The sequence below is a fragment of the Acanthochromis polyacanthus genome, chromosome 6 (genome assembly GCF_021347895.1).
Source record: "Acanthochromis polyacanthus isolate Apoly-LR-REF ecotype Palm Island chromosome 6, KAUST_Apoly_ChrSc, whole genome shotgun sequence".
NCBI lineage: Eukaryota > Metazoa > Chordata > Actinopteri > Pomacentridae > Acanthochromis > Acanthochromis polyacanthus.
In genome coordinates this window covers 24,289,718-24,306,471 of record NC_067118.1, presented here as the reverse complement: position 1 = coordinate 24,306,471, position 16,754 = coordinate 24,289,718, and the positions used below count along the sequence as shown (strand labels likewise).

Genomic DNA, 16,754 nt, shown 5'->3' with positions numbered 1-16,754 from the left:
TCCAGAATTTGTTCATTTGACTTAATTTTCTTCTTCTACATTAATTAAATTATTTGAATGTGTTAATAAGATTGTTGTGTGTTTGTTGTAGCCTAAGTTCATTTACAAATTATAAAATATATTCAATATTTCGATATGTAAACACTACAAGCCGAATTTCAAATGATTACTTTATTGGATGTCTCTGTAGCTTTGCATTGTATTAAGAAACTAAAAAAAGCACTTTTTTCCTCAAATTTAATGTAGTTTGCGTGTCAATCTGGATATGGGCAAGATGGTTTTCAGCTGGATGATTAAGAAAGACTCCAAGATCCCTGGGACGGTGGTGAGGGCCAGCACCATACCTGAACAGCTTGGACGCATCTCCTACTTGCTGACTGACAAACAGGTTACATTGCATACCCTTTTATGTGTGACCAGCAGAACTGCTGAACAGTATAGTGAGAGGTTTTAGTGCAGAGGATTTGCCAAGGACATATCCTGTAAGAGAGAGTTTAGTTGTTTCCTTCCCCGGAGGCGTTGTTCTGTGATGGTGTTTCTGCTCCCTGAAACTTGCTACTTGTTGGACCCTTAAATCATTAAAAAAAAAAAAGAAAAGAAAAACAAAGTCTCTCATCCATGCACACCTTCAGAGCGTAGCACCTCCACCAGTGCACTTCCTCTGGCGTGAGGTGTTAGACGTCAGATTTACGGCCCTCCTGCCCAATAAAATGATCAGCCATTTCCCCATCCAGAGTGTGATAAGGCCAGTGGGGTCTGCAGATCAGGCTAATGTATGTGTGAGGCCCCTGAAGTCTTTTTGATACACTGGCAGAAAATGCTTTTAAAGTAAGTGTGAGGATACAGCAGTGGTGTGTCGTGTCAAAGCCTTCAGTCACCATATGTGACACGCAGATTATCTTGGAAACCCCTGCTCATAAACTGTGTAGAAATACTGTCACAGATATATTGATGGTAGAAAAGATAGCTGTGAAATATTTTTATTATACAATATGTTTTGCTGTTTATCCTAATGCAAAAACGTCCAATACAACCAGATAGCCTCAAAGTAATTTTTTGATTGTAACTGTTTTGAAAGAATTTCCGTATTTGATAGCTGTTACTTAATCTTTTCCAGGAACTCTTACCCAAAACGAAATGGTGTTTAGGCGTCTTCATCTTGGAACTGTGGCATACGGGATGGACTCTATGGATGAAGTACAGAGCCACGTTTTCAGCGCCTACACACAGGTGAAGACAAGCATAAAGCAATGCACTGCCATGTGTCTGTTATTGAGAAAAAGTGCCTGAAAATGAACAAGTTCGCTCACAGCATTTAGACAAATGGGAGCGCAATGCCAAAAGCTCGGGAACTGGTAAAAAAACAGACACAAGCATTGTTTTAAGAAACATATCAGTTTGTGATTATTGTTTGGTTGAGTGCTTCCTGACCTCAGATGGCACTCTTTGTCCCCCTTGACACCAGAGGTTAGCGAAGCAGGAAACAGGATTAGTGCACTAGCGAAGCTTTGACCAGACTCCTTTAATGATGCTGCCATTAACCCTTGGAACGCCTAGCCTTCTAAAAATAGCAAAGCCACAATGCAAAAGCAAATTGTTCATATTTACTCTGCACATCTGGTTATGTTTACTTGCCACTATCACAGTAATCATGGAAACTGGGGAGGTGAAGCTGCTACTTTCTGAGACTACAACATGGAGATCTTCACTAAGTTAGCTTTTTGAACATGTGTGTTTGTGAATTGTTGTATGTGGGATTCTAAGTGTTCTTACATGCGGTTTGTTTTTCAATTTTGGCCCCACAGACTTTTACAGATTATCAGTTGTGTTTGCCACAACAACTGCTCTCTCTTAGCACAGCCTTTACAACAGCAAACGACTAAGGTTGGAAAATCCCGTTCTAACTCTCTTCAGATCCCTCAAGCCTTTTGATCACTGTACATTCTCTATTTTTCTCCAGCCCACCCACGATGCTCCAGCCTCCAGGGCTCCAGCAGCCACTAAGGTCCGAAAGTCCATCATCAGTAGAGTTCATGAGGCAGTGAAGGCCATCGCCCTCGTGCACAACGTGACACCTGTGTACGAGTCCAACGGTGTGACCGACCAGGCCGAGGCTGAGCAGCACTATGAAGACACATGCAGAGTGTACCAGGCGTCCAGCCCAGATGAGGTACAGTACTGAACCACACAGACCCACGTTCCTCCACTTTTATTGACCTTCTGAATATTTATTATCAACCACAGGACTGAAGGATTCTAAAATGAGAAAATTGTTTCACACAACCCACATAGTATTTGCTGATATAAAATTTTATACATTAATCTTGTCTTCAGGAGGTTTTTATTTAAAATGTGACATTAATAACTTTAGTGATTAAACAACCAAAAACATGTTTTGCACTTCACTTGAATGTTTAACCCCCACTGTGCAATCTGTTTGACACTGGAAGATTGTTTTACCGTTGTGTGCTGAAGGTGATAGGCTTCTCTGAGCTAACTTTGTATCTCAGCTTAACACGTGCAAGTATGAGCATGAGCAGTTAAATATCATTTTTAACCTAATTTTTACCGCTTTTCATATTATTATAACAGAAGAAATACATAAACACTGGTGTCAGTGAGGTATACTACTTGAATATAAATGTATGATCTTGTAAAATCCATTATCCTGAACCTCTTTATTTCTTGAAGGAGGACATTCACACAGAATTGCATTCCAGACTTATGTCCTTGATCTGTAAAAATTCTTTGAACATCAGGAAGAGAGCTGCGGAATTTGAATTGATCCATTTCCTGCGGTGTAAATACGGATTTCCTTAATGTGCTCCCAGGCCCATTGCACTCAGCCTCTTCTGAATTTCCTCTTTGATAGCACATTCTAATAGAGCACAATCTGTTGTGATTAAAGAACTGTCCTACAGTATTGTTGGTTTGCATTGTTGGAAAGACATACAGTAGAGCTGTTCTATTGTTTCAGGGCACACTGGTTGAAAACCGTTATCTTTGACCTGGAAGGTACTAATCAGTTTGATGCAATCTGGGCAGATTCAGTTTGCTTTGCTACAGCTGTCAGGAAGTCTTAATATAGATCTGGTTTTTACTGTGAGCGCAATGGACACATTCTAAGTGACTGTTGAAGGCATGGTTTTTACTACTGCAACCAGAACTGACATTTAACCACTGTCTGCAGGCAAAAAAGTAGGGTGTTTTCTTGTCATACATTGAAGTTAGAATAGTGTTGTTCATATGTAGGTATAATCAAAAATGGGAATGTCCCAAGGGCCAATCAAGGCTCTCTGTCTTACATGTCTGTTTGTGACAGGGCGCTATGGAAACAAATTTTGATTAAGTCAGTGATTTTATCTGATCAATTTTTGGTTTATTGATGAGCACAGTGAGCATTCATCCTGCACTGAAACTGTTGTTTTAGCCAATAAACACATAGATGTAGGCATGTATGTTGTTTGACTGTAGAAACACTTTTCAGGTCAATCCCAGCTTTACCTAAACTCATAAGTTCTGGCACAGGACAACGTATCACAGAAGCCTTTATCACTGTGGCCTGTGGTTAGCTAAACCCCCAAATCATAACTGCCTGTAGTCCGAGATGCTACAATTTAAACACCAACTGGTGGTGGAACCTGGTACTACAGCTACTCTACAATACATTTTCTGACATGGATGTAGAGCAGGGGAGTCCAATGTGCAGCCCATGGGCCAAAACTGGCCTGCCAGAGGGTCCAACCCGGCCTGTGGGACGACTTTGTAAAATGTAAAAGTGACAGAGAAAACTTTAACTGCAAGTTGTAAGTTTGTAAAACTGTAAATTTAAATTAATTTCTAGACCATGACAAGTTATTTTGATCATAAAGTAAAATACAGGAGTGCTCATTGTTCTTTTGTTGTTTTGTGTCTCGTTTTTGTCATTTTTGTCTTGCTTTTGTTGTTTATAGTCTTTTTTTATGTCTGATTTTTGTCATTTGTCTCATGTTTTTGTAGTTTTGTTTCCTTTTTTTCCACTTATGTTTTTTGCTATCTAGTGTTTTGCTTTATTCATTGTTTTGTGCGTTGTTTTTGTCATTCTGCGTTTTTTGTCTCACTTATGTTGTTTGTCTATTTTTTGTTGTTTTGTTTCTCGCTTTTGTCATTCTTGGTGTTATTTGTGTCTTGTCTGTAATTTTTTTGTCTCGTTTTTGTCATTTGTTCATTTTTTATCGCTATGTAACTTTTTGTCTAATTTTTTTGTCTCTTTTTTGTTTTGTTTCATGTCGTTTGTCTCATTTTTTTGTCATCAATGCGTCTTGTTTCTGTCATCTTGTGTGTCATTTTTTGTAATATTTTGTCATGTTTTTGTTGTTTTTTGTCTGAATTTTGACATTTTGATCAGAAAGTAAAACACTTTATCATTCAGTTCCAGATACCTGTGACTAAATGTTTTGTGCAGATACCAGAGTATCTGCACAAAACATTTAGTTTTGTCTGTACATTTTGATCTGTACATTTTTTGCACTAAAAAAATGTTATTGATAGTTTTTTATGTTGTGATTTTACTGGTCACTTGAGATCAAATTGGGCTGAATGTGGCCCATGAACTAAAACGAGTTTGACACCCCTGATGTAGAGAATAGAGGTTTTATTTCTTTTCGGACCACGGTACACCCTACACTCTCGACACTACGTTTCAAACAGGGCTGTACTGAGGCTTTAAAACATGGGTCATGCCTACCCACATAACATTAAGGAACAGCCTGGATGCAGAAATGCAAATGTCTTCTTAGTACATTGCTGGAGGTATTCACTTGTCAAGCACTGAATTGATTTAATACTTTGGATTCCCTGAGATTGGGACTTGGTATCAACATAAAATATTAAACGCAGAATATGAAATGACTTGGACTCTGGGGCAAAAAAAGTTGTCTGGAACCGCTAAGTCATAAGGATGACTTATATTGTGTGTGATTCAGTTCACTAGGAGTGTTGATGCCTGAATCACTTTTCTTTTTACTTGATAAAAAAAACAAAAAAAAACATGTCAGCCATCTGGTAGGTCTGAGTCAAACCTGCTGGATGCAGCATTTTTCAGCCCAAGTTAGAAACGGGACAGCCAACCCAGATGCTGCTATTATAAGGTGGTGCTGCTGTGGTGGACACCAGATCCAAGAATGCCTCCACTGTGAATATTTCTAGACTGTGACTAAGCGTAATCTTCGTACTTCCCAACCTGGATGACAAACATTACGGTAGTCAGAGCTTTTTTGACGTTAAAGCATTGTCAGACGACATGGCACATATTTCCAAAATAAGTAATTCTGAAACCACAAAATCTGTGTTTTTACAATTCGTGTTGGAACATAGAAGTCATCCTAGTTTTCTCTCATCTGTGTCCATTTGGCTCCTCTGCTATTTGACCCGTCAGAAGATGGATGATGAATCGAGTATGTGATCTGGCTTCTGGGCTGGAAGTTATTGGGCAATGTCCTCTCCCCTCTTTTGCTCCCCACACACACAGACGTTACTATTGTATTAATGGATGTCGTCTGTTGTGTCCTTCAGAAAGTATCGAGCAGAAACAATATTTTCACTTCAGAAATGGACGTCTTCCAAGTTTATCAATCAATAGTCTTAAGTGCTGAAAATGCCCGAGCGATTGATTAAGGCTGGACGGTCATTGTGCTCTCTGACAATCTACTCTCTTCAAAGTGGCCTTCACTGTTTTCCGTGTAATTCAAGTAATGGAACATCATATTGTCATAATGGTTTTGCCATGAGAATAATAAAAATAACCCAAGCAGCAGCTTTTTATCCTGTGTGTTCTTGAATTATGATCGTATTTTATTATTTGGTAAAGGCATAAAATATTAAATAAATTTTGCAGGCTGCTCATCTTTCTGTTTCATATATTCAGTGTCTGATTTACTTTAATGACCACCCTCTAAAAACCTTGCAATATGGTGCTGATAGGTGTCGCTGGTGCAGTGGACTGAAAGTGTTGGGCTGACTCTAGTGGGAAGGGACCAGTCGTCCATGCAGCTGCGGACCCCTACTGGCCAAATACTGAACTTCACTATCCTTCAGATATTTCCCTTCACCTATGAGAGCAAGAGGATGGGCATTATAGTGCGAGTGAGTGCCAGGAGGACTTTGTTGCTAATGTTTTCTTCCGTTTACAGTGGCCATTATCCATTTTGCTTCATTATATGCTTCACAGGAATTGTGCTTGCTCTCTATTGATTTTACATTATGTTGAGTTACAATCAATGTGGTGCAGTGGTAGTTGCTAGGATGTTGATTCAAACTTGGCAACAATCTTAACATGAAAAACAAAAGAAAATCACACCCATATTAAAGTATATTATCTGAGAAAATCCTCACCTTTTGACTTCTGACTAAGTCTGATGACTAACTCAACTATTTTTGTTGGCTGGGATATAACCCAGGCATCTGGGATTTTTAAACTTAACTTCCTCTTGATATCGCTTTCTGAAAACTCCAAAAAAGTTGTGCATTTCTAGGCAACTGAGAACCATAAAATAATGCTTTTGCCCTTGATTTTTATGAGTATATACCTCATTTCCTCCTGAAAGAAGAATAGTTCAGTATTTAATGTGAGGTTATTTTGGTTTTTATGTTCTATTTACACTGAATAAACTGTAAATAACTTTTTTCTAGGATGAATCTACAGGGGAGATAACTTTCTACATGAAGGGGGCCGATGTGGTGATGGCAGGCATCGTCCAGTATAATGATTGGCTGGAAGAGGAGGTGCATTTCCCTCTTTTTCGCAAGACATGATGCAGACATAATTTTATTCCTGTTACAAATGACTCACAACTTAATAGACATTGTAACCTACTGAATCCAGATGCCGTTGTCTCTGTTTTTCTAGTGTGGAAACATGGCCAGGGAGGGTCTGAGGGTCCTTGTGGTGTCCAAGAAATCACTGACTGAGGAGCAGTATCAAGATTTTGAGGTGAGCATGATATTAACCCACAGTGGGTCTTGGGATTGCTAGACCAGAAAAAAACATTTATTACTTTTAACCCGCTGAAAATTCAACAAGCATGATAGAAGCTGTATCTCTTTTGCTCTAATTACTTCTAATGTCTGCTGACTGACACACACAGCAAAGATTACAGATTGATTCTTTGGGCAGACATGTTCTGTTTCTAAATGTCAAAGTATGTTCCTCGGTAATTAGACTAACCTCTGACCCCCCCCTGCCGTCCTTCCACCCCACCCTCCCACACACATTTTCACCAAGCCCCTCTCATTGTTTGAGCAGGGCAGGGCCGTCTCCCCTGCAGTTGTTAGCCCCAGGCCCATTACTGAAGTGTATAATTGAGTGAGCAGAGCTGGTGGGCAGCAGTGAGTCACCAACTGAGTCACACACAGAGTTTGTGTTCCTGTATGAGTCACACTCAGATTGTTTTTGCTTTATCTCACTTGCAAATTGCCCTGGAGCTGGAAGGCTGAAGATGGGCGTTGACCAATTGATTATTTCTGCTTTGTTTTGTACAGCTTTGTAAAACTTACAGTAGTATTTTTCAGTTTGAAAGCAAATAGCTGACATTTATGATACAGAAACTTTCAGTGCATTTTGCATGGCATGTATACACACATGCATGCAGTTTAGTCTCTGTGTAGATTGCAAAATTTGACTAATTATTGCACTTTGCATGAGGTGTTTCTGATTCTGTGTTTCTTCTCCTATTTGTCTTGACTTCTATGAGTGGTAGCCAGATATTTTCTTCTTCTATTCTTGGCTTTTCCTTCTTTGGTCTTGCAATGATTTTACCTTATTTACACTAATTTCATATCCTCCCGCTCACAATATTCCCATTCCTCTGCTCCCCAGGCACGATATGTCCAGGCCAAGCTCAGCGTCCATGACCGCTCTCTGAAGGTGGCCACCGTGATTGAGAGTCTGGAGATGGAGATGGAGCTGTTGTGTCTGACTGGGGTGGAGGACCAGCTCCAGACTGATGTCAGGCCCACCCTGGAGATCCTTCGCAATGCAGGCATCAAGGTCTGAAGGGGGTAGATGCCCTTATAGCTCACAGTAGCAACAAGTTAAGAAAACAAAACATAGAAACTAGACAAGTACATATGTTTTTCATATCTACCTGCATGAACACGCTTCATTCAAATACCTCTTTTAAGTATGAAAACTAGTTTTATTTGCTCCAGATTTAAGATATCTGCCACCCTCATTTCCAACTGAGGTCAATGGAATTTAATTTCTTCAGGTCATAAAATAAAAAGAAATCATTAATAAAAAAAATTAGTAGCTGTGCAGTTTCTCTGCAACCCTTGATGAACCACAGAGCATGCTAATTCGTCTTCTCTTCTCAGACTAATTCCTCAGTAGAAAGTAGCTGCAATAGCTAATAAACTTTCGACTTCTTGCTCTGTGGATTATCCACAGAAGCAGAACATTGTCTCTGGAAAGTTATAAGTTACTACTGAACTTTTTAAGTGTCATTCTTTACTGCTGTGAGCAGCAGAAATTACATTCAACTCGTCTCCGTGGAATTTGGGTGGAGTCGGATCTGTCAAGAAGTAGGAATATCTCAAAATCTCAGTAAAACCCCAAACTACAAAAATGAAGAAGTGTTTTTTGTAATTTGGATGAATCATTCATCAAATCTTTGCTATATTCTTTGATATGCAACATACAAAAAACTATTAAATCAGCATGAGACACAAGTACTAAAATGAAACAAGCTGTTTTTGATTATAAAAATGAATCCACAACATTTGGCTCAACAGTGACCTAGTTACTCGATCAAGTCAGTGATTAGTCTTTGATCTCTGTAATTTACTGGAGGGAAAATTCTTCTGGCTAAATTTTATTTTCTGGTTTCTGAGTAGGTTTGGATGCTGACAGGAGACAAGCTTGAAACTGCCACATGCACCGCTAAGAACGCCCATCTGATCACCCGTAACCAGGACATCCACATCTTCAGACCAGTAAGTGCAGAACGAGGACCTTTCTCCCACTGATGTGCATATAATGTTTAAATTCACTGTAGGGCTCATCTCACTTCAGTGCAGCACTGACAGATTCCTGATTCTGTCAAGCCAAGGGCATCCATGCTCAGTGACCAAAACCCATTAACTAGTGGTCATGCAGCCCCACACAGCTACGCATGCAGGCCAAGCCAGCATCCACAACTGAATAAATCACCTCCCACCAGCGAAAGCATCCAAGCCACTGTCAAAGAGAACAAACAACCATTCGCTCAAACACAGAGAAGAAACCAGCTGAACCACTCCCAGAGGGAACACGCAGAGGGCTCACTTCCTAATTTGTTTTGCAGGTTTCAGGCTCTCTAGCTGCTTTGATAGACCCCTTCTGCCTTCCCCTCTGGAGCCATGCCAGAGCAGAAGGAGCGCCTGCCATATAGGAAGGTTACAACTTGCGTACAACTGCGGTTACTGGAAGAGAATAACAATGGTTGGCAAGGCTTGAAAACCTCTGTCCCAGAGGACGGGGGAGTGCTGACTGGGCCTGCAACACATACATCTGGATTAGTTTCCTGGTGGCCACCAATGGCCTGATCTGGACTGACGTCTGAATAGTCAGCGGTTGAAGGATACTCATACCAGAGCATAGCTCTCGTTGACAGATTAACACCATGCCTTGTCAGTGCTGCATTTTTGGAGATTTTTAAGTCTATATTTGAACTTGACACAATTCTTAGGAAACTCAGTTGATTTTTTTTAATGCATTATATTTTCCTGCCTCCCAGGTTCCCTTTCCGATTTAGATTTTGGAACCACCTAAACTTGCCCTATGAAGCATTTATAGCCACTAAATACGCGATCAATAAATGGGTCGTAACACAATTTAATTTAGTTATACCTAGCTTTAAGGAGAATTTTTAGTCTATATTAATATATATGTCAAGAATTTTAACTGTCTTTATGACACAAAAATATTTACAATATCATCATTCTTCCTCAGTTTACATACCAGTCTTAAAGTTTTAGTGCTAAGCTAGGTCGCCTTTAACTTAAATTTACTGACTTTCAATCATATCATGTCCTGATAACGTGATCATTTTGTGACATAGTTTTTCAAAACATTATTTGAAGTAATGTTTTTTTTTTTCAAACTGTAATTAAAAACTGACTTAATTAAAATTTTATTTTGCACATGAGGACATTTTTTTCTGATGAATGCCAAAGATCAGATTCATGTACTGACGAAAAAAATTACAGATGTGATTCTCACTAAGTCAAGGCAGGTTTATTACAATTAATCCATTAAAATCTTAAGAGTGAGAAACTCTGCAAAATATGAGAATACAAAAAATTAAGATTTAAAGATAACGTATAAAATAAAATACAGAAAACTTGAAATTACAGACTATGTAAAAGTGATAAATTAATTACAATCACTGTATACCATTAGTCAGGTTAACAGGTAATGGCTGCATGTGGTCATCTGCAATGCCACACATCAGTTGTGTTTTCTTTTATTTCTGTGTTGTTTGCTGAGGTGAGATGTCAAATTAAATCATTAATTATACGATTTCTGTAGCAATATGTTGAAAATATGCGCAATCCTCAAAGAGTAGTGGTGTATATACGGTCTCTACATGCAGTTAACCTGTTGTCTTATGGTTTGTATGTCTCTTGGTAATTTGCATAAAAAGGACAAGAATTATCCAAATGACATGGATACGGATTTTATTAGAATCTGTACCAGGGGAGAAACAGATCAATACATCAACATTTGATTAGGGAAAATACTGAGTTCAGCAACAAAACTATTATATGTTTAAACTGTTCGTGTCCTGTTTTATTTAGGTAGGTATTAATGTTTTGCAGATGTATTGAGTTGTGGTTTGTTATCGCTCTAGCTGAAAACAGCCACGCTTGCCATTCTTCTGTCGGATAACAGCCAAAACCATGCGGAGGCTGACAGATTGTCATCCTTGCACTTTTTTTTTTTTTTCTGTGTATTTTTTGCGTCTACTTTCAAATGCGTGCTTTTGAAACTGTGGTTGACATTTCTATAGGTGACAACACGAGGGGAAGCCCACCTGGAGCTCAACGCCTTCAGGAGAAAACATGACTGCGCTCTGGTGATATCAGGGGACTCGCTTGAGGTAAGTGCTCCTGTGTGCACTTCTAAGCCTCATCCCACTGACTTATCTCTCCTTATGAAACTCTGACATGTTTTCTGCACGATAGTATCGCTTCCACTGAAGCTTCTCTGTAAGTGGTGTCTGTGGTTAGAGTCACTCTCTAAACCACAGTAGGAGTTTAACTGTAAGCTGAGCTGAGCTGTTCAAGATCCACAGCTGAAATCGGTTACACCTGACCGTTCTGTGGTTTTCTTGCAGGTTTGTCTGAAGTATTACGAATACGAATTCATGGAGCTGGCATGTCAGTGTCCCGCTGTGGTTTGCTGCCGATGCACCCCAACTCAGAAGGCTCAGATAGTCCGACTGTTGCAAGAGCGCACAGGCAAACTCACCTGCGCTGTAGGTGAGTAAAAAATACAAATGGTCCAACAGCTTTTTCATGGGGAAATTTTGTCTGTACGGCTTTCAGTTGATTTTTGGTTTGCTGAAGTTTTTTAACATTTAACACCGTCTTTCTCTTATCCACATCCTCTTATTTATCTGTCTCAACCACAAACTGCCATCACTTTGATCTACTCATCTCTGCAGCACACTAATTCAGTTTAACTCTGTTTCATTTCTGATTTGCTTGAAACTTTTGTTGCCATAAACTATGGATATTTAACATGGTATCTGTGACATTTAGATTGATATATCAGGTACTTTCCGAGATAACTTTTTATAAATAAACATGCACACAATAGTTGAACCAACAGTTTGTATCGGTGAATCACTGATGTGAATCCTGACACCTCCATGGCTTTTGTTTTCTCTTAGGGGATGGAGGAAACGATGTCAGCATGATCCAGGAAGCTGACTGTGGCGTGGGAGTGGAGGGAAAAGTAAGACTCTCTCCATGTCATCGCTTCGCATTGACGTGCCACTCTCACAGATTTTTGCTTTGTGTTTCCTGTCAAGATCTCTCTGACATTCAGGGAGTTGTAGAGGGACGTGCACACAGATGATTCCTCTTTATGAGGATCTATTGTCTGATGAGAGGAAACAAAGATGACAGGATGCTTTTAAGCTTAAGTAAAAGTAAGATTCTCTCATCCGCTCGCCTCTTCCATTTCTCATGGTTCTCTCTGTAGGTTCCCTGTTACCACGGCTGGTTTGCTCAGATAAGAACCTTGTGCGCGTGGTATTACTTAAAGGAATCTTTAGATGTTTAGAGAAAATGTTTTTTTTCGCTAGATTTTGTTTTTTACCTTTGGAAATAGCCTGTTTAGCTGTTACAGACAAATATCAGTGGTATCACGCTTCTCATCCAATCCTTGGCAAGAAAGTGAATAAGCACATTTACAGAAAAGCTGACAACATTCCTGTTACAACCATCTTTGTTATACTTTTCCCTCATCCTAATCTCCAGATATTCAAAACTGACAGTAACCTAATGTGTGACTGCACCCGTCAACCTGTAAATCCTGCTCAATGTTACTGATCGTTTTCAATTATACATATACAGATGTATGACAAATGAAAAGAAAAACCAGAACCCTTGACCCCTGCAGTGAGGGGATCTGGATCTTTGCACCCACTTGCCCCCTGAGAGGGAAGAGTCACTGCAAATTAACACACACTTATTCTGAATGATCACCTTTATCCTGTGAGGAAACATTTCTATCCTGATGGGAGTGATCTTTTCCAGGATGACAAAGGCCCTTTCTATGGGGTATGAGGGGTCACTGAATGGTTTGATAAATATGAAAATGGTGTGAATCATATCCTGTGGTCTTTCTAGTCACCAGATCTCAGCATAATTGAACAACTTTGGGAGATTTTGTAGCAATGTGTTTGAAAGCACTCTCGATCACCGCTATCAAAGCACTAAATGAGGCAATACCTTTCAGAAAAATCATGTTCATCCCTCCAATAGACTTTGACAGACTTGGAGACTGAATGGCAAAATGCTTTAAATCTCTTCTGGTGCCGCAGAGTGTCCTAACGCGTTACTAAAATGCCTTTTTGTTACTTTTTCTTTAATTTTTCACTCGTCTATATTTACATATCTTGGCATTTCATGAACATATCCCAGTATGTTCAAAGCACATTTTGCCCTTAAGAGGTATCATTTTATTTATCACTAATATTCACAGCTTCAACTTTTCAAAAACATGTTTAGATTGTGGAGAGAAACCGGAGCACTGACAGGGTTGCAAAGGTGTTTACCACACCTCTCAAACTTCATTTAGTGACAAAAAAAAAAAAAATCAAAGCAATATGACGATGAAAAGCTGCAGAGAGAACAATTCACACACGGTTGCAGTTTGTCCTGAACTCCTTGGTAGAGCTGAAAACAATAGTTAATCAGGTCATCAGTTTATTGACAGAAAGTCAGCAGCACTTTTACCAAAACTGTCTTCTCAAATATGAGGATTTGCTGGACATAGTAAAGTGAATATCTTTGGTTTTGGATCATTGGTTGGAACCAACATGCAATTTGAATGAGTCAACATGGACTTTAGGAAAATGCTCATAACATTTTTCTCTGTTTTCTAAAAGTTTGTAGTTAATTATTCAGTAGATTCATTCACAGTGAAGAGCCTGATTACTTGCAGTGCCGGTTTTTGTAGATTAGTAAGGCACATTTGTTACATTTCTTTTGTTTTCTAATAGCAGAGCTGTATATCTGTCGCTCCACGATCAGTTCACAACGCTCAAAGCATGCTTTTCAGGTCAGCAAAGTCTTTGTGTAGTGTGTCCTCACTGTCCTCTGTGTTGTGTGTTTGACAGGAAGGAAAGCAGGCCTCTTTGGCTGCCGACTTCTCAGTGACTCAGTTCAAACATTTAGGCCGTCTCCTCATGGTCCACGGTCGGAACAGTTACAAAAGGTCTGCTGCCCTCAGCCAGTTTGTCATCCACAGGAGCCTGTGCATCAGCACCATGCAGGTAGAGTCCAGCTAATACATGGTGACATTTAGCTTTTCCTTTGTGAGTAGCATTAAAATTATAACTTTGAATTACACACATTTTCCATTTACTGTGGCTCAGTTTCCAGTTTCAGTTTGTGAAAGTGTTACTGCAAAATGTTACACGATTGAAATTGTACAAAAAACATCTACATCAGATAAGGTGCTGCACTCTCTTGAAATGTTACTTCAATGTATCCGTTAACTTCTCTGTTCTTTTTTCACCACAAAGTTGTTTTCAATCAGCATATTAAACTTCAGGTGTTTCACTGCACTTTATCTCAAATAAAGCTGCACTGATACTGAAATGTAAAGAAAGGATATTGTAATTATTTTTCCTTTCCTCTATTGCCATACATTTGCCTCACATGCTCATGTGAGAATATTCTAAAATAGGTGAAATTATTACAAACACAAGCTGCTATGATTCAGTAATTTACACAATGCCCTTAAAAAGTATTCATCTCTCTCGAAAGTTTCCCATTTTTATTGCCTTCCAACATAGTATGATGGTCAATATATTTTGGCTTTTTGACTGTCTTTTGCTGTCAGTTAATGAAGAATATAAAATGTCAAATTAGTGATTGCAAAAAATATTTAATAGATGCCCCTTTGGCCACCAGTACAGCATTGAGCCTGAGTGAATAGGTCTGAACCAGTGTTGTAGTTTTTGTGTATTTTTTTGCAAATTCTTCACACAAAGGTCCAATTATATTGAACATGATTTAACATCAAAAACTTCCAAGGAGAGTGAATACTTTTAATGGGTGTATTTAGTAATCAGCAGTTTGTATTATCGTGAGGTCAGTTTGTATTGAAGAGCAGATGATTCAGTGGTTTTCATTTTACTTTAAGGTCAGTGTTTTGTTTTTGAAGGTAAAGTGTAGCAAGTCAGTTTGGCCCTTTTCTGTAGGAGTTTTTCATTTTGCTAATCTGAGCCAAAGCCATAAAAATCCACTGTACCATATCTCATATACAACCTTGAAGTGTAGGCAGGGAGATATTTTAGTAGCTGTGCTTAACGTCTACACTGGAGAAAGAATTGATTGAGGCGAGGCAGAGAGAAGTTTCGGGGGTGGTCATGGAAGGGCGGGGTGCACCATGACTCAGAGGAGGCAGCTTGTGGTGCCCTTCTAAGCCGCCCCCCATTTACACACACATACAAACCCAGCAGCTTTCCCTGTCCCATTCCCATGTCCCGGTCCTACCTCAGCCCCCGCTATGGAGGGACAGCCCATGACTCACTGCATCATGGACTTTGGGGTTTTCGGGAGGCCCTCCTCCACATGTCTCACATTAACGCCAACCACAGCTGCAGCTGTGACCTGTCTGGTTTGGGGGCCGCCTGGTTGGTAGGATGACTAGGTGACGGCTCAGTATTGGCATCATCCATGGCAGCAGTAGCACCACGCCACATTTAGGACTATTATGTTTTATGTGTGGGATTTAACCAGCTGATTAGTCAGTGTGGTGACCGTGTAATTTGTGTGTTACCATGCCAGATTAATGGTCTAATGCTTATTTTGGTGTGTTGCTGTGATCAAACTGTGTACTGTTTGTATCTGTCTGTAGAATTTAAAAGGTGATGCTTAATGTTCTATTCCGTTGTTGTCTATGATGACATTTAGCTGTTGATATAAAAAGAATAAATGGTGGATAATCAACTTTCTCTATTGTTCTTTTTCGGTCTCTGCAGGCAGTTTTCTCCTCCGTCTTCTACTTTGCCTCAGTCCCACTCTACCAAGGATTCCTGATTATTGGGTGAGATACGAGCTCTGAATGGCTATGACTTATCAAGAGAGCATTTGGCTGGAGTGTTTCTCTGGCATTTCCTCTGTGTTAAAGCTCTGTTGAAATGCTAGAAGGGGAAAATATGAAAATATGCCGAATGTTACAAAGAAATGCATGAAGTATCCTGTACATGTGTCAGTTTATCTGGGGCATATTCATCACACATGATTTTTGGCTGTTTCAGCTACTCTACTATCTACACCATGTTCCCTGTTTTCTCTCTGGTGTTGGACAAAGATGTGAAGTCAGAGGTTGCCATGCTGTACCCAGAATTATATAAAGATCTCTTGAAGGTATTTAACACGTGCTCACATTCTGACTGTTGCTGTGCAGCCTCATATGGCACAGGGAGACATGGGGAATGATGTTCTACTGTTTTCCATTCACAGGGTCGACCACTATCCTTCAAGACATTTCTAATATGGGTCTTAATAAGCATCTATCAAGGTAAGGGAGAACTTATGGAAACTGCAGCTAATGTGTTGTAAAGACACCAGTTCATCGGTGCACAGAGCCTGGTATTCTGGAGCATTCCAGCTGCTTTTAGACCAGATGCTTATGTAGTAGTTTGTAGATGTAGAAGACCTCAGATCAGACACAAAGATGCAGCTCAAGTGTTCCTTCAGGAGAAACAAGTGAATCATTCTCTGACAAACAGATGAAGTGTGCTGCTCTGCTTCATGGCATATGACTGTTTAACAGCCCGCAGCTGAGGTGACTCTCTGACATCCACCATTTGCAAGTAAAAGCTCTTTAGAGGGGCATCTATTTGCGTTAGTCATTTTTCTTTGGGTCATGCATTGTAACTCTGATATAACATGAACTTTCCCTTTTACAGCTCATCTTCAGTCTACTGTATATTTTCAAGCAGTGAGGCCTGGTTTGTAGTAAAAAAAAAAGAGTTTAAAAAGGTATATTT

The 16,754-nt window shown here is 39.6% G+C and overlaps 1 protein-coding gene across 1 annotated transcript in view; it reads left to right on the top strand.

The window, feature by feature from the left end:
* LOC110948325 (probable phospholipid-transporting ATPase IIA) overlaps nt 1-16,754 on the top strand; it is a 36,184-nt gene that overhangs the window by 12,923 nt on the left and 6,507 nt on the right. Inside the window, exons 12-26 of the mRNA XM_051949328.1 lie at nt 247-385; nt 1,114-1,230; nt 1,961-2,170; nt 5,962-6,123; nt 6,670-6,762; nt 6,887-6,970; nt 7,856-8,026; nt 8,872-8,970; nt 11,028-11,117; nt 11,355-11,499; nt 11,913-11,977; nt 13,869-14,024; nt 15,741-15,805; nt 16,020-16,128; nt 16,225-16,282. Coding sequence (XP_051805288.1) covers nt 247-385; nt 1,114-1,230; nt 1,961-2,170; nt 5,962-6,123; nt 6,670-6,762; nt 6,887-6,970; nt 7,856-8,026; nt 8,872-8,970; nt 11,028-11,117; nt 11,355-11,499; nt 11,913-11,977; nt 13,869-14,024; nt 15,741-15,805; nt 16,020-16,128; nt 16,225-16,282 — 1,763 coding nt within the window. The remainder of the gene's footprint in view (nt 1-246; nt 386-1,113; nt 1,231-1,960; nt 2,171-5,961; nt 6,124-6,669; nt 6,763-6,886; nt 6,971-7,855; nt 8,027-8,871; nt 8,971-11,027; nt 11,118-11,354; nt 11,500-11,912; nt 11,978-13,868; nt 14,025-15,740; nt 15,806-16,019; nt 16,129-16,224; nt 16,283-16,754) is intronic.